General features: G+C 38.3%; 1 protein-coding gene across 5 annotated transcripts in view; it reads left to right on the top strand.

Annotated features, from left to right (window-relative positions):
- The window catches only part of CD36 (CD36 molecule (CD36 blood group)), a 36,727-nt gene extending 25,735 nt beyond the window's left edge, over window positions 1–10,992 (top strand). The window contains exons 5-14 of one of the 5 annotated variants that reach the window (XM_010166392.1): window positions 838–1,017; window positions 1,161–1,252; window positions 1,692–1,738; window positions 4,076–4,145; window positions 5,814–6,001; window positions 6,778–6,896; window positions 8,343–8,416; window positions 9,187–9,241; window positions 9,467–9,631; window positions 10,375–10,992. In XM_010166392.1, coding sequence (XP_010164694.1) covers window positions 838–1,017; window positions 1,161–1,252; window positions 1,692–1,738; window positions 4,076–4,145; window positions 5,814–6,001; window positions 6,778–6,896; window positions 8,343–8,416; window positions 9,187–9,241; window positions 9,467–9,631 — 990 coding nt within the window. In that variant the 3' untranslated portion in view covers window positions 10,375–10,992. Of the gene's footprint in view, window positions 1–837; window positions 1,018–1,160; window positions 1,253–1,691; window positions 1,739–4,075; window positions 4,146–5,813; window positions 6,002–6,777; window positions 6,897–8,342; window positions 8,417–9,186; window positions 9,242–9,466; window positions 9,632–10,374 lie in introns of those variants that run through there. The other 4 variants (XM_010166394.1, XM_010166393.1, XM_010166396.1 and 1 more) reach the window with 4 other exon arrangements.
- Window positions 10,993–23,653: the final 12,661 nt, after the last annotated feature.

Genomic DNA, 23,653 nt, shown 5'->3' with positions numbered 1-23,653 from the left:
AATTTCCTACTTCACCAGACAGGCCAACATAGATCATTTCTGTTTGCTTTCTACAAGGTATTCGGTGCCTTTAGGGACCTGACTTTGTGTTTATGCCTCTGGGAATGTTCATTACACTTACTGCTGCTAAATCTACTTTATTCTTCATTGAATTAGGAAAAGTTATCCATTATTTAGAATTAAAGCTGTTCAAAAAGAAGGACTTATTTGTTGCAAATATGTATTCCTTCTAAGTAGAGAAATAACAGAGACTCAGCATTTGATCAGTTTTATGCAGGATACAGTTGTATTGCTGCTAGCGTAACAGCAAATCTAAACTGCTCATCTAAGCCCGTAAGTAACAAAGCTTGTATATTTTTACTTACATCTTTATAGTGCAAGTGAATCTGAAGTATATGATATATGGAAATGACAGAAAAGAGGTATAAAGCTGAAAGTGGTACAACCCATGTTACACAAATAGCGATTTGAGATTATTATGTGGAGATATTCAAAAGCCATCTGGCAGTGGTCCTGGGCAACTGGCTCTTGGTGGCACTGCTTGAGCCAAGGGGTTTGGACCAGATGACCTCCAGAGGTCCCTTCCCACCTCAGTTATTCTGTGATTCTGTGATTAGGGATGATCTAGTGAACTCATGTAGGCAGTAAAGACAAATTACCTGCCTTTGTGTAAGTTATTATTCTGTTAAGGAGTGTCAGTTTTAAGTAGAAACTTAACAGTGAGCGGCAACTCTGGAAACTGGCTTTGCCAGAGGTTTCTTGGAGTTGGTCTCTGTGTTTTTGATCCAAAGCATATGCAGAATTTTATGCTAAACATTATTTTTATTTCTGTTGTAGGCTGCGCCTGCTTTGTATACAAACACTTTTATACAACTACTATTAAATACTTGGATTAAATCTTCTAAGTCATCCATGCTGCAGAACAGAACAGTGAAAGAATTACTGTGGGGATACAAAGATCCCTTCTTAAACAAGGTTCCCTTCCCCTTGGACCCAGTTCTGGGAGTCTTCTACCCAGTAAGTGAAACCAATGAGGAGGCAAATCCTTCAGTTACCATTCTGTGAATAAAAATTAAGGCAGCTGCTGTGAGGAAGGAATTGTGACAATGCTACAATCTGATTCGGTGTTTTTAACTTATTACTTCTTGTGTCTGTTACAGTATAATGGGACCTTCGATGGACTTTACAAAGTCTATACTGGGAAAGAAGATATTAAAAAAACAGCAATAATTGAAAGCTATAAAAACAAAAGGTATCACAGCATTGTATAACTAAAAAACATACATATTTTCAGGTTATAGCTTTTCAGGTTTGATTCACTAAGAGCTATAGATAAATGGAAAAATCTTTAACAGTTCAAAGGAAGCTGGATCTAGCCCTGGGCTTAGCAAAACCATCTCTTCCTTTCTTTTCAATCTATTAATGATTCTGTTAGGCCTTCGGATTTAAGACAGTTATTGATGCTTTGATACAAGCAGTTACTTCTGTTTTGCATACTTAAGTAGCTAGATCCCATTTATCCTATTGTAATGCATCACATAGTTTATCTGAATAAATGAATGAACACCTCTATTCTCTGACTTTGCTAATGGATCAGGTTTATACTGGAGCAGTTATATTTAGTAATACAGGTAATGCAATGGATTACAAGATATACTACATGCAGCATGACTTATTTTTTTATCTTAAAGGAATCTTTCATACTGGGAAGGTCACTGCGATTTGGTTAATGGCACAGGTGAGTCTGTTAAAGCTTTTGAAAACTTCAACACATTTCTCAATATTGCAAGGGAGTAATGAGACACATTAATTAATTCCCCTGGGCTTTGACAGTTCTGTATTCTCTATATTAAATATCTCTATAAATATGAATGTATATATACTGCTAATTTTATACATGCATATATGTGTATCTATTATAACATAGATATGTATAATAATATTGTATGCCATTTTATATATATATGTACAAACACCTTCTTCAGCTAGAGTAGATGTGGAAGAGACAACGAAAGCATCCAGCTTTCTGTTTCTACTAGTTATATTTATGGTATAATATAACTAAGAATCTTTTTTGTTTGTTTGTTTTGCTATAGTAGTTGAAAATTATCTTTGCATTCTAATAATGTATATTCATTTACAGTGTCGGAAAATAAAAATAAATGCATCAGAACAGATAGAAATATTTCTTACTGAGATATGAAAAGAAATTGAACTGACAAAGGCTGTCAGACAGGTGGTTTGGAGGCCACTAGCAAGTGGAAAGGGATGAAGAAGAGAAGCAGAAAAAGAAGTTTGGGATGAATAAATTAGAGAGGAATATTTCTGAATTTGCTTTAGGAATGCATATGAAAACAGTTGAGTTGTTTAAAATACATTTGCTCAAGATGGTATTTTTCTTCTTGATGAGTGAAAGCATTGCTGTAAGGACACCAGAATCTGTTTTGCTGAGGCTGGCAGATGTCATGGTGGAGGCTCTTGCAGAGAGCTGTAGGCCTTCAGTGAGTGAGTATCAAAACAAGCAGGTTTTTGGGTTGGCTTTTTTTTTCCTTTTCTGTGCTGCTTTACCTGAAATAGATAATTAGTATTCTAACTCAGAGCACATGGCAAGATATTTTGAAGTATTTCAAATACAGCACACGGATGAGACTTTCCAAAGGTCTGTCAATCAGGAAGGATTTATTCCTTTTTAAACTACATAATTAATTTTATAAGACGCAACATTTTCTTAGGTTTTGGGACATATCTTCTTTCTTTTGAAGCCTGAATACTTTTTTCCCCCATGGTCAGCTTTTTGTTTTTTCTTCTTCCACAGCTGATGGAATAAACAACTAGACTAAGTGCTCCAAAACAGTGAAAATATGGAGCTTTTTCTTGTTAGCAAAGGTTATCAAACAGTTTACAAGAGCAGTGTGAATGCTCAGGAAAGACCATGTGTTTAGAGAAGCAGGTGGTTTAGAAAGTCTTGTAAGTAAGTCTGAGAATCCCTTCTTATCCTGTAAGCTTTCACATCAAAGTGCAGCATGTATAGTATAAGTAAATATCTAGATATAAATATTAAGCAGTATTCTTGTGTGGGGTTGAAATGAGTCCATGTTTGCAAACTCTCCAAGACTGCCAAGATTTAGAAATAGACTGTGGGTCTAGGGTGATCTTGGATCTTCTTTAAGAAAAAGTGCTTCTCTCAGCAGTGGGCAAGTGGCAGTATGTAATTTAGCTTCCTCGCTCTTGCCAACTATATTCAAAGATATCACAGATGTTTTCCATCCCTTGGTTATGGCTGCTGACTAAGAACCTAAACAGAAATTGTAGCAAGAAGTAATAAATGTACTGGTTAAAGGTTTGTTACAACACCTTGTTCGGGAAAAAGGCAGAGCTCTCTTACTTAACTTTGGATGTTTGCAGTGCAGAAATATGTATCTGATCTGGCTGACTGTGTTCTTTTTATAATGAGTGGAGAAAAAGACATCATCAAAGTGCTATTCTTCTGATCGATTTTGCATGTCTGCCATGGAGTGAGATGAGTTGTGCCTTAGAGTGCTACCTTCTCTCCATTAGCTATAGACAGGATCTTAGCTTACAAAGAAGAGGTCCACTTGAGCAGTCTTTGGTGAAAAAAAGTTTAGCACTGATTACTAAATAAGTGGTTTTGAAGTCTAAAGTCATATTTCTTCAGTCGTGTTGAGTGCCATATGTGCAGGAGAACCAACCTCTAGAAAGGTTTAGGTCTTTAGATTGCAAAAACCTTGAAGCAATGGCAACAGTTATTGTGATTCATATTAAAGCAGGAATTGTTTTCATATCTTCTGTTTTTAATGGACTTGATCATGTAGCTTCACATCTGTGAAAAAAAAAAAAAAGCTGTCATAATTTGGCTTGCTTTCAAAAACAATACAATCTTATCTGTGGAGTGCCTGTCACCGTGCAATAACTTCCATAAACATTTTCCCCATAAATGACTCATTTTGTTTACCTTTTTCACAGCTTTATAGGAAAGTAACAGCTGATTATTCAGCTAGAACTCAAATCAAGTCTTCTAAGTAGAGTTGCTTTCAAATTCTTATTTTATTTGCAGATGGGGCATCATTCCCACCGTTTGTTAAGAAGGATGAGGTACTGCGCTTCTTCTCCTCCGACATTTGCAGGTAGGCTGGTCCCTTCCTGGTGTGTGTGCACACCTGTGTGTGCCACCCGAATGCTCTTTCATTTCAGAGGACAGCTGCAGTGGCTCTGCTTGGGCTCAGGTTACTGAGGCAATTCAACATAAACATTTCTTCTAATCACAAGTAAACTCGTGGGATGTGCTCATAATTCAGAACCTGATTCTACTACTTTTATTTATGTCAAGTAGCAAGCTATTTACGGTGTACTTTATTTCAGCCAGTTGCAGGTGTGTAATTCAGCAATATCTAACACTGTTGTGAGCTGTTACAGATCTATTAAAGACATTGAGTCACAGGGTTCAAAGTCTTGATCTTCTTCTAAGATCAGGATGCAGCCTATAACCTGCCTTATTTGGTCTGAGAAGGCCATAGGTGCAGCAGGGGACAGTTAAGCCTGTCTTTGGTATTTCTGCAGAACATCATCTATGCAGAACAGGATTTACTGTCATCCACTAGATACTCAAAAATGTTTTCTCACAGGATATTTTTATGTATTTTATTTTTATGTATTTACAAACAAACAAACTTGCTTAATACATCCCATACTGATGGCTTTTAAGCCTGCTTTTTCTGTTGTGGCTATCCAGTGTTCCTGAGTTCTCCAGTGGGATTGCTGAAAGCAATGTTAAAAGATTTAAAGTGCATCACAGCGTATTTACTTTGGGAGCTTTGACCTCTTTATTTATTGTGCTGCCTGGAAACAGCTTCTTCCTTTTAACTAGGTTTAAAGTGGGCCATTTGCTTTGCAGACTGCTTGTTTTTAAAGAGCAGTGTTTTTATATGAAGTCAAAGTTCTTTTTTTGGGAAGTAATTGTATCCTCAAACTGGAAAACATTTCAAGTAATGGAAAAGGGAATTCTATGAAGAGGAGAAATGATAAAATTCTTTGGATCAGTTGCATGCAGTTTTAGAGATCTGCCTGGCCACTTAATTCTCACAATTAATGAACAATGAAGGACAGCAAAAATTGCCCAAAGGTCATGCTGAAATGGGGTCATGCAAAATGGTTCTGTCCAGGTTGCAAAACCCAGAACCCTTCTTTTGTTTGGCTGCAACACAAAGTGTTGCTGCCCTGGTCACATTACTGTGTAACAACCAAATTTCTGTATCAGCAGTTGATAGTGTATTGGCAAAAAGAAGCTTGAATGTTATCCTGATTTATATCCAATGGAATAAAATTACATGCAGAATGTTGCCTGCATTATAAAGCTTAGATTAGTACCATCAGGTCAGCAAAAACCTGTAGCAGAGCTGCTTTATATTGATAAGTAACTCTGCTGTTGTCCAAAAACTGCCAAAAATTTCATAACATTGGATGTAGAAGTGCATAGGGAAAAGAGCTCTTAATTAATTTGCTAGTTTTGTGTATATTGTTTATTAGTAGTATTAGTATTTTTGTTTGTCTTTTTGTGTATTGTGCTAACCTCTGAGCTTGTATATCACTTTGTGAAAGTGCAGAATATCCTCCATTAGAGAGGAACATCACTACAAACTGCTGAACAGTGTGAAGGGAGCCTGGACACTGGTTTCCTGGAGTACTTTTTTCTTTTGAGAGAGAGACACAGCTGGGGAATCCTTAAGGAGTATTGCCATGAATTCAGATTTTTTAATCCAAATGACTGAAGCATGTTTCTCCTCTTTTACATTCAGATCTATCTATGGAGTTTTCCAGGGCAAGCAGGAAGTGAAGGGAATCTCACTTTATCGTTTCGCAGTTCCTCGTGAAGCATTTGCATCGCCTACTGAAGTCGGAGATAATTATTGCTTCTGCACAGATGAAGTCATATCACAGAATTGCACATTAGCTGGAGTCCTAGACATTAGTGCCTGCAAAGCAGGTATGGTAGTGACATGGTATTGCCATTTAACTAGGGAGTGTCCTGTAGCTGAGATGTTCCTCTAAGATCCAGGACATTCGTGTTTGTGAATTCTTCAACAGATTGTCTATGAGACCTTTCACAATGCTGCAGCATCATTTCTCAAAATGTAATAGTTCTGTATTTTGCACAGTGCTATGCAAAATCATACTATAGATTGTGTACTGAAACTGTAAGAATGCATGTACAAAAAGGAAAGGAAGGGGCACTGTATAAAAGCCAGAAGTAGTAACAGTTCTTGGATTTGTGGTAATTCACACACACAGTATGTGTCTGTGTGTATACAACTATATACACATGCAGAGATTGAGAGACACTACTGGCTTGATTTAACATAGGTATAATAAAATAAATATATATACAAAGTCTGCAGTTGGTGCAGAGTGAACAGCATGGGCTCCCTTCGGGCTTGCTTTCTACTAAAAAATGATCAATAAGGTGGGGGCAAACAGTGACAGTCAGGTCCTCACCTCAGCATGAAACTGGGAGCACTTCCAGCTCCACCGTGTAGACACAGATAAGCAGGATTTGTAACTGCAATTTATTTTAACAGGTACATTTTCCTCACAACAGTAGAGGCACAGATATGCTCAATTTTTGGGGGGGGGATGGGACTATTAATGTTTTTGTCAGCATTGTGTGCCTATATAAAAAACTGTTTGCATGGAAAAAAACATCAAAAGATGAACACTGAAACAAGGCTTGATGATTCAAATGAGTTTGTTTTTTTCAAATAGGAAGACCAGTATTTATCTCTCTTCCACATTTTCTTCATGCAAGTGATTCTATATTGCATAATGTTGAAGGCCTGAGCCCAAATGAGAAGGAGCACGAGACGTATCTAGATATAGAGCCTGTAAGTCCAAATATTTAATAATTGTAACCCAGTAAACTTGTGATGTTTAAATTTAATTGCAGTAGAGTAGGACTTTTACCAGAGGGATGAGCAGATGATATAATATTTTCATGCTTGCTATTGCAGTCTCTTCTCACAAAAATGTTATGGTTTTAGCAGGGGAAATTTAGAGCTGAACTTTGTCTCATTCTGACCTTCAAAGTTTGGAAAATAAGTTTTGATATTTCCTTATTGGGAATGTGGGATTAAATAGATTCTGCAAACTTTGAAGTATGCTGTAGCTTTTCTATGACCTTCCATTACTTTGAAAAAACTCTTTTCTATGAAAGGTCTGTTCCTTCTATTATTTTTTTCATTGGGAATGTGGGATTAAATAGATTCTGCAAACTTTGAAGTATGCTGTAGCTTTTCTATGACCTTCCATTACTTTGAAAAAACTCTTTTCTATGAAAGGTCTGTTCCTTCTATACTTATTTTTTTTATTTTCTATAACTAGCCTTTTTCTGTATAATTACTATCACAACTGAAATTAAATAAATATAGATCAGTTTATTTCCAAGAAAATATCTAGAAATCTGAACAGACTAGTCTAGACTAGATCTAATATAATTTTTGTGACTTGGATTACCCAACAGAGCTCCCAAACCGAATGGATTTATGACAGCTCTGTTTTGGATTACCTCCAGTTTTACCTCTATTTCTGTTCCGGTGATTCAGAGTCTTAACAAAGTTTTCTGAACTGTGTGATCAATTCTAATATTCCAAAATTTAATTTTGCTCTGAATTTGGATGAAAATGTAAAAATCAGTACTTTTCATTAAAATATTTTTAATTGTGTAATATGACAGTTAATCTGTGTAACTTTAATGAGAAGATCTAAAGTTAAGTCTTTATTTCATCTTATTTGGAATAGAGACATCAACTGGAATTTCCTAAATCTGATATGAAGTTTTCAAGAATCACACCCTACTTTATTTTTGTGGAGGAGAGAGGGGAAAAAAAGAAATGAAGAAAAGTTCTGACCTTTGTTTTGATATGAAAAGTTTGTTTTCAGCCCTATGCAAGTTAAATATCTTTCTTACTGAAAAAATAAAATTTAAACAATTTCTCATGGAAAAAAGCCCTAAATCATGTTTTTATATGAAGCATTTCATAGCTGATTTAGTATTTTTTAACCTATTTCTGCCTTCAGATTTAATTGCAAATTACAAAAGTAACTTTGATAAAGCCACAAAATCAGAACTTCTATGAGAAATGAGAGACTCTTACAAACATTAAAATTTCATAAAAGTGGAATACTTCAAAACATAAGGATAAAATAATACCAAAGTGCTTTTTGACACAGTCCATATGCCAGACTTAGGCATTCAATTTTAAAATCTAAATTAATGTTGTTGGGTTTTTTTGTGGTTTTTTTTGTGTTTTGGTTTTTTTTTCTGGTTTTAGATCACTGGTTTTACACTACAATTTGCGAAAAGGCTGCAAGTAAACCTCCTTGTGAGGCCTGCACCAAAAATTGAGTAAGTACTACTTCTTTATTTTGTTTTTAAAGACTTTTTTTCAAGAGGGCTAATTGGTCTATGGGAATGTTAGTAGAAATGGCTGGGAAAAGAAGGACTAAAAGCACTTTCCCAAACCTTTTTCATCTTTCTTGCAAAAATTTCAGCCATGACTTTTCAGAGAACATAAATTTCAGCAACAGAGCAAGGTTTCTTGAGCAAGGCACTGCAGAAGTATTTTAATACACATTTAATTTTCCCACAGAAGCTTACAAGGCAACATGTTCTTAAAAACAATATTCTTACAAAACCCAAATAGGGGCCATGAGGACGAACTAGAAGGCAAAATGTATTTTCTATAATAAATCCAATGAGAGAGTGAATTTACATGTGCTCTGTCACTAGATGGATTTTATCATAAAGGTTGACTAGTCTCTAGCTGTTTCTTTTCTCTTCATTGGCACAAATATACATGTACAGACGAGCATTTTGGGATACTGTGCATCTAGTAGGTGAACACTACACAGATCTGTAGACCCTCACACCAACACATAGCTGTGTCCAGCCTTTCTTGTTTCTGACTACCCACATGTGGAAGACAGAAAGAGATGGTTCCCTGATATGTAAAACAGCTGTTATTAATTGGAGGCTTGTTTTTTTATTCAGTCCAAAACTATGCTAAAAAGGTCCATCTGAAAGGTAGAAATATAGTTAGAGGAGAATGTTCAAGTAGAGACTGTGCGTATGCACCAAACTAAAGGTAACATGCTGTACTTATTTTCTCATTTCAGAGCTTTATCGAAAGTTAAAAAACCTTATGTTTTTCCTATTCTTTGGCTAAATGAGGTTAGTATATCTTCTATCTATTAATCTTCACTGTTAAAAAAACAAACAAACAAAAAAATCTCAACAACAAAACAACCAAACAAAAAACCCTGTAGCTTTTTCAGCCCTGATGTCCTGAAACTGGGCAATTAAAGTCATGTTGTGATTTACACACACCAAAATATGTTCAGAAAGTAAGAGCTTGCATACTTACCTTTTACTGACATTTTTCTTGCACTGTTTCAGTCTGCTGTTATTGGGGATGACAAAGCAGAAATGTTCAGAAATAAAGTCACCGGTCGAGTTCAGATGCTGAGTGTGCTGCAGTTGGCGTTAATGATTGCAGGTTCTGTGCTGTTCCTCGCATTCATGGGCTCCTTTTTCATATGCAGATCAAAGAAATTAAAATAAGTAAGTAAGCACTAATAGCTCAGTCCTCAGCAGCAACTTTTCCTCAAGTTTTCTAGAAGTTCAGAATCATTACCTATTTAGCTGCTCTGATTTTTTAAGTGCTAGTAAATTCAGCAGTTGTTCTGTGGGAAATCATGAAGATAATTTAGTTAATGTTTTCAAATTCTCTTCCCAGCCTTAATCTTTTCTGACACTCTTAACCTCTTAACACACTGAGGAGAGAGTATTGGGAACTATATCAGGAGACCAACATTTTTTTTATTCCAAAACACAACATGATTGTTGTGAGTTTATGAAAATGGACATTTTATCCAAGACTGCTAAACTGTTTAGGAGTGCCCTCTGGTAATTCTCTGGGACAGAGGCCACACAGCTGCAGATTCCTGTGCTTTTCCAGGACATACCCATCCAGGGTTCAGAGAACCCACTGTATATATTTTTTATTGAGTGTTAGATAGGGTTTCTCACTTCTTTCTCTCAGTTTTGCATCACTGTCAGGTTAGTCTAAACATCTCATGAACATACCTAACCCACCAAGACTGAATATACTCCCATAATGGGCAGAATAACCAAGTGGTGGATTAGTGGACAGACATCTAGGGAAACAAATAAATTTTTGGGGTGATTTAAAAGAAGTATAGAAACATGAATGTTATGGTAAAAAGTATGCTGTAGTAAACAGACATTTTTAAGATGAAGACTTACCTCATCACATGCTGAATTCTGATTTTCTTTCACTACAGGTAACAGAAGACTTCAGAGGTAGTCAATGTTTTATTGAAATTTCAGCCAAGCAGCCTGTTAAACTTCAGAGACAAAAGGTATGATTCAAGGAACAGTCAGTCCATATGCTATGGAATTCAACATGCTTTTCCATTTTGAGAAGACCAACTCACTAACCCAAATAAGCTGATGTTTCTGAAGGTCCACACTACTGACATCACTAAAGAGGCTACCATGGAAACTAGGCTTTCAAATAACTTTGATTATTTGAACCTTGTTACAATTTTTAAATGACATTCAGGCACACTGAAGTTCAGGTGCAGCTGGATTTTAGTCCACCTTCTGCCATTTATGCAACTTGCTACTTTTTTTTCTTCTGGGATTTTCAAGACAAATGAATGCCATTTGCTGATGTTCTGTCTCCGAGCACAGACTGGGAATGACAACACCTTTGAGCTCATGCTGTGCTCTAGATGCTCTCATTGCAATGTTTCTTTCTGTTCCTTTAAGGAATGGAAGCTGCTGCAATAGAACTGCTCCCTGTCCTCTATTCAGGGATGTGAATTGCGTTGAATGTGAAGTTTATTATGTAAAGTTACTAACTGTAATACATGAAGTTAATAAAAGACTTACTAAAATATGTGGTTTATACATTATATATGGACAAGGCTCATACACTAGTCATTCACATCAACATTTGACTCCACAGCTGTTTAGCAACTTGAACTACTTCCTAACCCCCAACCTGCTCCACTGCTCTTCCTGTTGCCCCTTGTGTGCTTTTCTTTCTGGCTGTTGCTTGAGCTCTAGCCCCTGCTCTGCCCTAACTTCACTTTGCCCAAGGCCTCCCTTAAGGAATGATCTCATATGTCACCTTTAAGGTCAAGAGAAAATATTCCAGGATGCTTCAGACACAGGAAGGAGTGAGATAATGAGTTTGATCAAACATCAGAAGGTTCCACTTCCTTGCTATAGAAGACTATAAATGAAAACAGGTAGCTTCAATTCCTTACTGATAAACCATCTGCCACAAGGAAATTTGTGCAACCATTTGTTTAATGAGGTGAATCAGCCTGTAAACAGGTAGCAACCACTGCCATCTGCATAAGTGGTTTACTTTTTAATTTAATCTGAATGCTATATCTTAGAAATGAGAGTCAATGGGGCAGTTACTGAGTGTTGTGGGGTCTCTCCTTTTCCCATGGACTCACTGAATTCAGAACAAGAGCCCAAATTCATTATTTTCGAAGACTTCTTCTTGGACCTTTTGTTCCCTTCAATAAGAGCTGCAAAGAAAAAGGAAGATCAAAATGGTCAGCCTCTCACAGCCTGGTGTTTGGAAATAGTGCTACAATGGACTTTAAACCAGAAAGATTTACCTTGCAAGTAAAGAACAATATCTTTCACCAGGTATCTTCTGTAAGGTGTTTTCATCCTTTGGAAATAAAAGGAAAAAACCAAACAAGCTGTTGTTTTAATCCATGTTCCTTGTGGACAAAGTTGCTATCAATAGAGCTGATGAATCAAAGAAATCCCAAGAGATTTCTTAAGGCAAGATCTATGTGGTACATGGCTACAATCTCTTTTTCCAGTGGTGAGCTGGAAATGCAAAGTAATAGGGCAGGAGATCTAAAGAAGGCACGACCCTCAAGGAAAGCTCTGCTCTCACTTAGAGACCCAATGCATTTGATTGCTCGTGATGCTTGATAGTTAATGAAAAATAAGACCTTTTTCTCATCTCTACATTATTGTCACAACAGTATGTGTCATATGTGATGTTCTGTTCTCATATTAGTCTGAGGACAGTTTGGCACAAATGAAGGCACCCCTAGTGGCCTGGTCAAAAAAGTATAAAGACCAGTGAAGTCATTAAGTCACCTTCTCCTCTGAAACATGCACAGATCTGTTGTGGTTCAAGATCTGACACCAAGTTTTTATAATAAAACTAGCCTTTTTGCCAGAATCTAAAAGTGAGATATTTTCACCAAAGAAATAACAGCAATGCTCCTATCGTTTTTGATACACTAGCATTTCAGCTTCATTTTCTTTGGCTTCAAGTCAATTGTCAGCAAGTTAGCGTTTGCTCTATTAGTGTTTGGTGCTTTGTAGTTGTCCAGCATCAGTCATCCAGCGAGTCAGGCCATTAAATGTCTCAGGGCCCAATTTTGCATGCACACAAATACATTTGTTCATATGTATAATCTCATTTATCTTAGTGCAGGTTTGGAATTTTAAACTATGTTCATCACCTAGTCTACACTTGAATTATAATTAATAGTTATTTTTTCCAAAGCATTGGTTACAGTTATTGTCAATTCATGTTATTAAGGCTAATGTTAAGTATTTACATCTGTTCAAACAGTGCAGGATAAACATTTATTAGAAATGTTAATGAACTTAATATAAATGAAATAAAACTCAAACTCTTCTTTCTGAAATCCGTATGTCTAATTGTAAATAAAGTCTTCTGTGTTGGATAATGAACTCCTCATTTCTTTTCTTGGTATTTTGGGTGTGTTTTCCTAGAGACTGATTTTATAAATTGATGAATAAGTGAGTTTATGGATAACTTTGTTATGTCATTGTACTCTGGCACATCACAGATGCTTAGAAGTGCATATCATGTTTCATGTTGCCACATGATGTATTATGAATACCAGTGACATACAACATCTATGCTCTGGACTGCAAAAAGGAGACTTTACGGACAGAGCTGAGCACCAGCATGTCTAAACTGAAGCAATTCCAAAACAATCCAAGGAAACCAAGCTCAGAGAGAGACCTGCTTTCAATTCCCTTGAGCTGGAGGTGTTGGCAGGATGGTGTTAGCACATCCAGAGCACATTACAACATCCTTTGCTGGCTCTGCTGGCCTGGCAGGTTGGGTGGGAGAGGAGTCTGGCTACGCTCACGCTTCATGTTCTCCACCCACTCCAGGTCCTTATGGGTGAAATACAGTGGTGAAAATCAGATCTGACCCAAGATCTAACAGCCCACATACTTACACTCCACAGCAGGTGAGTCAGCTCTTGATCTCTAACTGTAATTATGCTTTCAAAGCCTTTCTTAAAATCTGTTCTTCCCACCTAGCCTACCACTGTCTGTTAAGGTAGTGTAAACATGCTACTATACCCTGAAAAAGAAAGAAAATTGTTGTTTTCTCTGTTATTTCAACTGTCAGACTAGGCAAGGACTTGTTTTATTCATGGGTGTATATATCAAGGGTTTTTAAAAAAATAATAAATTTAATAACTAATAAAATATGTTTACAGCACTTTTTTTTTTTTTTTTCAGTAGCCATATAAAACCAAAAACCAAAGAAGCAAATGACTCACACTTACCAAATGCAAGTTGCATTTATGAATAGATGCTATTAATTTTCTGTTCTCTGTTCCCTCTCTGCATACCAGATATCCCTGATGCTCTGTGGTCACACTCTCTCCCAGCAGTATCCAAAAGAATCAGGGATTTAAATCCCACCCAGCTAGCGCCAGGCCGGGACCTTTCTCAGCTCTACTGTGTTGAGAAAAGAAACCAAATGCTTTGCAGTAGGCGCCACCCAAAGGACATACGGTTTTTCACAAGTTCTCCTGCTTCATTTTGGCATAGGCAGTCAAAAATAGTGCTGGCTAAAATTCCTTGTTGCTTCCTCTGCCAGTTGACATCACCAGAAATAATTACATCATTTTAAAAGCAGTGCGAGAAAAAACTCATCCTAAGCGTCTGCCGAATGACATATTGTTGAATGCAGCACTAAAACAGAAATTTTGATGCTCATTAATATTCTGGAGTGTTTTGTTAAAACCAGGATTTCCCTAGAGCTCTGTGACCTGGTGTTTCATGAAATCTGTGCTTGAAGTAACCAGGCGCATCCATATTTTTCAGGACTCTCTTTTTTGTCCAGCATCACATGTGTAACACCAAGGATTTGTGGACAAATGAGAACTTACATATAGCCATGTGTGTGCTCTTTTGTATGACTCCACAAACATGAGAGTGGTCAGTGGGCCTGGATGCAGTGGCAGAGGGTAGATCACACCACATCAAAGCATCCCAGATAGCAAGTGATATCTGTTATTCAGTAACATCTAGTAGCTGCTTATTCACTAATAGTTGAATCTTCTTAAAATTCTCACATTTGACTGAGACAGAACAAGTCCAACAGATGAATTTAAAACAATTGTGGCAGCACTCCCTTAAGCTAATAGATTTGACTTTGCATTTCAACCTCTCTGATGTAGTACACACAGCAGACAGTTTAAGCAACTACATCTGATCAATTAGATCAGAGCTGAAACCTGTTAAATAGTATTATAAATGTTTAAATCCTTGAAAAGTCGTTAAATTCACCTATTTGGTCTTCATACGAAAGAGACCAGAAGTTCTCACTATTGCATAAAGGATGATGAAATAAGTTTACAGGCACAAAGATTTATTTGTGGAGTCCATAACTCATAGTTTACATCAACTCTAACAGTAACTATTCCACTTGAGCAAAAAAACCCACCAAACAAGTAGAGAAGGGAAGGAAGGCAAAAAGAGAGAAGGGGAAAAAAAAAAGGGAATACACCATCAGTGGCCAGCCTGGATGCTCCAAATGAGCATCCTCTTCAGGGCATCCTCTCCAGCGAAGCATTGCCTCCCTCATTGCGCTATAGAGTTGACAGACACATGCTTCAATCAGGAACAGATTTTGCAGCTCTAATTGGCTGCTGAGCCTTTTGGGTATACATTACTGGGAAATGTCAATTGTCTAGCTGAATAACTCTTATCTACTATGCTCTACTTTCACCCTAAAGTCTCTTAAAAGGCTTTAAAGTAAAAATTATGAAATGGGTAATGAAATGTAGAGGGAGGGAGGAAGGAAGGGCAACTGACATGGTGCTGGCAATGACTTTTGACAAAACACAACTGAGCAGCCATAACAGCAATTTCTGAGTGCCCCCATGCAAGGTGATGAGGATATGAACACTCTGGAAGACCAGGACAGGGAGAACAGCCACAGATGCAGGTGTGTTGTGCAGGCAGATGGCTATAAAGTGAAAGGCAGGCTGCAGTGCTCCACAAGAAGGACTACAAGGCTGAACACAGCAGGACCTGGGCATTGCACAGGCTGGGGCATCAGGAACATCATCTCACTAGTGAGTTTGCTGACACCAGCCCGCAAACTGTTCGCTGCTGATGCCCTACCAAGGGTGTGGGTGTGACACACACACGTGTAAGCAAAACAGGGAAAGCAAGAAAGCTGTGAACAGTCTTAGTTATCTAACCATATACGTGCAATATATCTTGGGACACCTATTTTTTTTATTAGCAGATAGTTTAGGAAGGCCTGGATCTCTCATAGAGTTAGTATCATACCACTTGCATATCCCTCATGGATACCTCAAATGTTCCGGAGTATGTCATATGAGAAATCTTGCCAGATCATTCTATAATCTCTTTCCACAGCCACATTTTTTAGGACTGGGCTCTTTAACACAGCTGCTGGGCTGAAAACAAGACAGAAAGAGAGGTAATGAGTACAGGAGGCCACAAACATAATGCAAGAGGCTACTCACCAAGATATTTTGGCTAGCTTCAGCAGAGTTCCTCTGAGACAGATGGCCTTTGCACATCCCCAAGTCAGGGATCCAATTCTCCCTTGCAGAGCAACCAAGTTACCTTATTCATAGATAAGAGACTTAAATCCTTTGCTGCTCTTGATTCACACATAAGCACAGAACCTCCCCTAAAGCACTTTGTAGACAGAAGAGAGAAATGAATGAAAATAATATCCAGCTAAATAATTCATAAGCAGATTTCTACTAACTCCTCTTGCTAATCTCTTCTAAACTTTTTTTTACAGTCACTTCTTAGATGTTCAAAAACAGTGTTTAGGAAGAAATGTTCTTTTGCAGCCTAAAACCCTGAATGGTACGTTCAACTATAAAAATGTGTATTTTACAATTTTGACAATATTTAATTTTTTGATTCACATGTGCTCATGAAGTAAAACTTGGGAATGCAACACACCTGCCAGAATCAGCAGAGATCAATGCTTTACAACTCATTGAGTCACTGTTTACAGTGTAGGAGTAATGTGCAAACCATGGAGCAATCCCAAAGGCAAACAGTGAATAATTTTGAATGAGAAATGAGACTTACATATTTGCATTTTATTTGCAAGCAAATACTGAGCTGAAAGAGGAAATGCTGTGTAAGGCTTACCTGCAGCTTGTCCTTTCTGTATTTACAGGGCACAGAGAGCTCTTCCCTGGGTTCTTCTACACCCAGAAGAAGAAAATGGAGGGGGTGAGAGCTTCAAATTTCTCTTGCTGTTCCCTCAAAACGTTGATTCTTGTTCCTTTGGAAAAGGAGGGATGACACTGGAGATTTCTATAAAGAATTTCCTATTGCCATTACATAGTAACCTTCCAAATGAACATTTTTTTAAAACCCTCCTGATTTTTATACATGTTTAGTGCTGTGCGTCTTGACTTCCAGGCCTCGTCATGCAGTGTCTGCGATGCACACTAGATGGCAATGCAATATCTAGGCTGACGGTCCCAAGTTCTCCAAATCTCCTCTCCAGGGCGGCTCACCCTGCACCGGGGTTTGGGTGGATACACTTGGACGTTGTCAGACTTCAGCTGAGGCCTCTTTTTTTTTTTTTTTTTTTTTCCCCCCACATTAATCTGGAGCATAAAATAAGCATTGCAACACCGCCTCAGACAGCTCAGTGGTGTTGCAATAGTTACCTAATTCCTTCATATATATTACTGTATGGCTTCCACAAGAAATAGACATTGTAGAGAACGGATTTTTTACAAAGCTGTGTTTCAGCTTGTGAAGGAATGGTGAAATGTTTGAACTCGGAGAGATCACATGCTCTCAGGCCTCTGAACAACATAGAAGATAGTCCACTTGCTGTTTACCAGCTGCTGCAGACCATGGTGCCTGATTGGAGACCCATGAAGAATGTGAGAGTGAATGCAAGACCTTCATGCTCCACAAACCCAAATGCTTCCCTTTACCGTACCGTCAGAGCAACAACTCCCACTTTCCAAGACTTCTCCTTTTTATTATCCCCATTCTCCACCCAGAAAACTCACCTTCTCTGATTCTCTCTGCTTCCTGTGGCTATGAGGACCTCTGACCATGACCAGCTCGAGCATTTGAGCTCAGTTTTACTTACAATGTTGACATGTCTAGAAATGGTTCTGTATGTATTTGTGTATTTTTTTATTTAAAATATTTGCTCAAATATGGTTAAAGCATCTCTCCCAGATTTTCTGTTGTAAATCAAGGCTCTAACCATTATCAAGGCTCTAACCATTAATCGATATACTGCCTTTATTGCAGAACATGTTTTGGTTGTAGAGAACGGAGGTCATGTTTCTATTTTTTGTATTTAGGAAGGACATACATATTACAATGAAATTACTGGCTTGATAGACAGTTGTTATTATTTGCACCAATAATAATAGTATCCAACTAATAAAGTGCCCATGATAGCAATCCTGAGTGCCAAGAACTAAAAAAAGGAGAAAAATCTAAACTGCAGACTTGACTTTGTAACCCATCTTAAAAAACAAGTTTATAAGGTGCTCTGTAGAGTTTACTGAGTGAGCAGGATATGATCCATTTCTGATCCCCATTGTCAATCTAATTGTACAAGCCCAGATGAGAACCAACACCTCAGCAAGCTTTTAAAAGTTAGATGACGGGTAGGTCAGGTCTAGTTGAAATTACGGTTAGCCTACTATTCACCTTTGGCAATTATTTATGGAAATAAAGTATTTACCCATCTGTGAGTGTTTATAGTCTTTAATCATGACATATGTATACTTCCTGGAGTTATGAAGATTGGATAGCTGTCTTTATTCATCTACAAAATCAAACTTATAAAAAGTGTTGTATGTTTTTCCTTACACAATCGTGTTTTTAAAGCTAAAAATATTAAAAATATAAAAGGTATTTGAGAAGACTATTGAAATGATTTATCAAAAATAGGTTTTCCTCAAAAGATTTTTTAAATAATTTGAAATAACTTTTTAGTATTGATATAATTCAGGGAAGAGATGAGAAATTCTGACTTCCCTCTGAAATTCAATCACATTAAAATTTAGGATGTCATCAAAGAAGGAAAAATAAGGTTTTGTTGGGTTTGATCACATCTTTTTCCAGGATGGAATGTGGATGTGATGTGGATGTGGATGTGGATGTGCGATGTGCCGAAGGAGTGAGATATGTATATATATGTATGTTTTTATATACAGTTACCGACCAAAAGAGACCTGTTGGAGTCTGTGCCTGATGAGTCTATGATCTCTCATTCCAGTGAGATGACATGCTAATACCTAGGGGAAAGCACTTCTCATAACACTCAAGAGATCCCTTACAATGATGGATGATCAGTTTATTTTTCAAAATCAAACAGCTTGAATTATATGGACAGAGTCAGAACTAGACGCTAAGTTATTCCTCAGAGAAATAAGGATCAAGATGTTACATCGGATGTTATCTGTGTTGCTAAACAGACAAGGTGCCAAATGCTGGGCTTGTTCAAGTTTCCTGCTTTGTTTCTATTTGCAACACGCATGTGTGGATGTCCTGAAGATACAGTTTCTGTTGACTGGTCTACATCTGGTGTGAGGAGGATATTGGATTTAAGTGTGTCCAGTCATCACTATGTTATGGAAGTTTCTGGTAAGAATTTTAGGATGAGGATTTCATCATAAATTTTACAGTAATCTTGTATAAAATTTCTCTTGTGGCCTTTTCATATATATAATTACCAAATTGGTCTTTTAATATATTTCAAATAAGAAATCTGTACCTTCGACTACTGACTGCAATTATTTTTTGGCACACTTGCCTTTCACTGAAGAAAAATGATTTTTAAATAGCTCTACCCATACAAACTGAACTTGGCACAAAGATGATCCCGCGGGGAGCTGGTACCGTAGTGAAGGCTTTTGTGTTGTTGTGTTTTAAATGCTGAATTAGAAACTTGTATCCATTTTTCAAATTAGCTCTTTAAATGAACTTTGCAGCAAGTCTTGCCTGATTGAAGCTTGGCGCATGGTAGGTTGGTGTCCCTGCTGAAGACTAAGCCCTCATGCTGAGTGCCTGAAGGGCAGGGAGAGCATTTCCAGGTCTGAGGAAGTGGCGGAGGCGTATTAAAATGACAGATATGCAACGTCTATTAAACTTTCTCCATTACTAGCTTTGCCAAAGAAGATTTCATAGGCAGCTGCTATAGCATGAATTCATCTCCAGCTGCTGATCACCATGGAGCACATGCAGCTGCTGATATCTAAAATACTGCCTTTTGCTACTTCTGTCCCCATTGGTCTGCTTCCTCCAGCCCTCAGCAGTGGCTGCTGATGATTCCTCCAGACAGGCTTTGTCAACTAGCAAACAAGCAGAAAGCTGTATTGTGAAGCAGATAGTTGCTGCATACTTTACATCATTACTGCATACCTACATAAATAAGAACAAAAAGTAAAATTGCACCACCTGATAAGGCTAGAACTCTTCATTACAGAGGAGACTGAGAGGAGATCTCATCACAGTCTATAACTTCTTCACAAGGGGAAGAGGAGGGGCAGGTGCTGATCCCTTCTCTCTGATAACCAATGATAGGATCAGGGGAAATGTCAGGAAGATGTGCCAGGGCAAGTTTAGGTTGGACATTAGGAGAAGATTCTTCAGGCAGAGGGCGGTGGAGCACTGGAACAGGCTCCCCAGGGAGGCGATCATGGCACCAAGCCTGACAATATTCAAGAAGCATTGGGACAACATGTGCCCTCAGACACATAGTCTGAATCTTGTGACTGTCCTGTGCTAGGGCAAGAGTTGGACTCGATGATCATTGTGGGTCCCATCCAACTCACAACATTCTGTGATTCTATAAACTGTAAAATGCATCATTGCATTATACACTGCATCACACCCACCTTACCCATTTATTCTGCTTTGATAACCATCCATTTTTTTTGATAATGACAGTTTTACCACTCCGTGTGCAACCCACACCTGAAATCCCCAGCTACTGGGGTGGTAAAGTCAGATAACTGGCAGTGAGGCAACAGAAATGCATTTGAGAACATAACATGTACCATGACCCTTCAGCTGGTCACAGCCCCACACTCGACAAACTTTCCCATCATAACAAAGTGAGCGTGAGCACAATATGAGAAAGGATGTACAAACACATGTTGGAGATACTCTGTCTTTTTTTCTTGTGTAACTCAGCTCTGTATATAAGACTGATAATGTCTCTAAGTACCCGCCAGCCTCTTTGCTTGAGAACTCCATTGTTTCAAAAATGCATGTCCAGGTCTTTTCCACATACATTGAGTAATAGTGATTTACTCAGTGTGTGCCAGCATCTTGCTCAGAGCACAGAGCAACATGTCAGCACAGAGAGCTGCAGAGCTTGAGGCCGGGTGGCCTCCATGTGCTGTTAGCCTGCTAGGACCAAGCCCTCCGTTGGAGAAGGGCACAGGCTTTTTCAGGTGCCATCGATTCCTGAGATTTACAGGATTAGGAAAAGGATGTGAAAAGAGTCACAGATATCTTGGCAGGATTTAGGCATTTTAATAACTGTAATATCACAGGATAAAAACCTTTTACTCATTTTCCAGGCCACCGTCCCATCTCTTGGTGGTCACAGGAGGGCCTCAGACCTGCACTTCCCTCAGGCAGCAGTCCTGTCTTCCAGAGCTTAAACCTTCACATATAGGGCATTTAAAACCCAAATGTTCAAAGAGAGCTGATCACTGAAGTATTGCTTTTACTTACGACTTCCATTAATTTCAGTGAGTCTCAAATAACAATTAGTCAGCTACCCCTGGACCCTGGGCCCAAGGCTTAGGTTGCTCTGGTTGGAAAGAGCTCTGAAAATGTGACCCCAGGGTGATCGATCACAAAGCCTATCAATACCCACCTAACCAAAACCAGCAACTGATAAATATAACCCAAAGTTAGACTATAATGGATGCCATTTAAACAGTACAGGTTCGGATTGCAAGCCATGCGTGAGCTACTGCAAATGATGACCTAGTCTGCCTTCAAATAGGTGGTCCACCCCAGCTCCCACAAATACAATGGAAATCTTTCCATTAGTGCAGTCAGTGTTGGTTCAAGACATTTTGCCTTAATAAAAGGTTTCTTGCAAATAAAAACTCATCTGCTTTGTCTCATTTCTGTGTTCAGAGATTGTGTTGCAAACCAGAAGGTATGAAAACAGTAAACACTTATCAAAGTTGCAAATAATGCCTTTCAGTAACAGTTTTTATTCTTTTTTGTATGCATTTTTCTATTGAAAAATGGTTTGTAGTCAAAAATTAATAAACGTACCAGCTTTCAGCATCTGGAGAAATCATAGTCCAAAATAAATCATATGCTATACATATTGTTTAGCTCTGGTGTGGTCACTTGATTCCTGAGGAATGAACACATTCTGTGTGTGTAGGACAAACTCTTCACCCTAAGAATGCAATCTAGCAAACACCAGCTGTTTAAGGTTTTAGCCAACAGAACAGGAGGAAAAAAATAAAATAAAATAAAATAAGATAGAAAGCTGTATTTACAGCTGCATTAGCACTTAATATCGTGAATTTCTTTCAGACTCAGAACAAAACTGACCTTTAAGAGTAGCAAACTTGGAATATAAATGCAAAACATGACCTGATTATGAAAGCTCTGATATAAAGCAGGTTTTATTCTTACAGTGCTTGTCAAACCCTCAGCTTGGAACTGCAAAGCTCTTTGGTTGCCATGCTTTTCCAGGCAGACGATAAATCTGCCTGCTTTGTGCAGTTTGATATGACAGCATGGCTCGTGCGATTCTTTTAAGCAATGAAAATACGCCTGAGACCACAAGATTGTGTCACAGTTAAAGGAGCGTCCACTTGTATTGTTTTTTTCACAGGGATGCTAAGGGTATTGAAATGTTCCTGGCTCATGCACATATGGTCATTTATTGATTGCCTCTGTAGATCCAGTTACAGCAAATGACATTATATGCCCTCCTCCCTAATTACTTAATTAAATCCCCTTGGGCTGCAACAATTTCCATATCAAAGTGGGTGGTTCATGCATAAATATAATGAGTGGAGCTGAAGCAATCCTTTTAAAAGCAGAAGGCCAAAGGCCATTTCCTACAATCAAATTAGATAATTTAAGATCAAGTTAGATCAGGTGGGTTGCTGTGGTCATAGAGGTGTGTGCTGGGCAGTCTGAGTTACTCTGTCAGAAAGAATATTGGGGTTGTACATCTTTTCTGCTTGTAGTGGTCTGGAAGCTGGAAAGGGTGGAGGAGGCAGTTCCTGGAAGCAGCTCCCCAGCAGCATCAAGAGGTCGATGATCATCCAGGTATATCCACCAGAGTCAAACAACTCAGTCCTCACTGTAGCCTTTCAACTGTCCTTCCCTGTGACTCCTTCTGCCTCTTGTCTGCCTTGTTGACCTAGACATAAGCTGTCACTTATGTATTTGAACAAGGCCAAGAGAAAAATACCACTGCTCTGGCCTGAGGCCTCTAAGCACTCTTACAATGCAATATGGAGGAGGTTGATGCTTCAGTTAGAGTACGTTGCCTTTCACCCAAAGCCAAGGGAAGAGGGGAATGAACCCAGGGCACTTGCTGTGCACACATCCCATTGCATGCCCCCTGAGTGAGCTGGCATGTATGAAGTCTTTCAGCTGATCCATGGTGTTGCTGTCTCTGCTCTTCCTCCCTTCCAGTGCCTGACTCTTCAGTCATCCCAGGAGGCAGCTATGCTGAGGCTTATCTCATCTATTGTCGAGTGTCCTTACCATAGATATTATATGAGCACATTGCACCCTAGTTAATGGACAAAAAGAGGCATTTGTGAGTCATGATTCCTCTGTGCTTAAGGCTTGTGATGTGAAATACCACAAATGACAAAGGCTTATTTCTAACCCTTTGACCAAGGAATTGAAACAAGTAGCTTATATGAATGCCTCCCCTCATGATATTTGATGCATTTTGGGCTGCCCAGCACTATAAAGAAGGTTTGGGGTTTTATGTTGGAATTAATTTTCAAGTTGTTATGTATGCCATGGGATCTAGCTTCAGGGGAACTGCCTCTACCATATGTTGTGTCTTGCTCTGGATGCCTAAATCAAAACTCTCACCTGACCTAAGTGATACCTCCTGGCCACAACCAGCTAAGCTTCATCTGCCCACATGTGAGCACATTAGTTACCTAAGCTTTTAGAATTTTTGAGGATTTCCACAGCAGATATTATTCCAATTACAAAGCACGAGTCTGTAGTTGTTCT

This window comes from Antrostomus carolinensis, unplaced genomic scaffold, assembly GCF_000700745.2.
Source record: "Antrostomus carolinensis isolate BGI_N321 unplaced genomic scaffold, ASM70074v2 scaffold2944, whole genome shotgun sequence".
NCBI classification, from domain to species: domain Eukaryota; kingdom Metazoa; phylum Chordata; class Aves; order Caprimulgiformes; family Caprimulgidae; genus Antrostomus; species Antrostomus carolinensis.
This window is presented reverse-complemented; position numbering and strand designations above follow the sequence as displayed.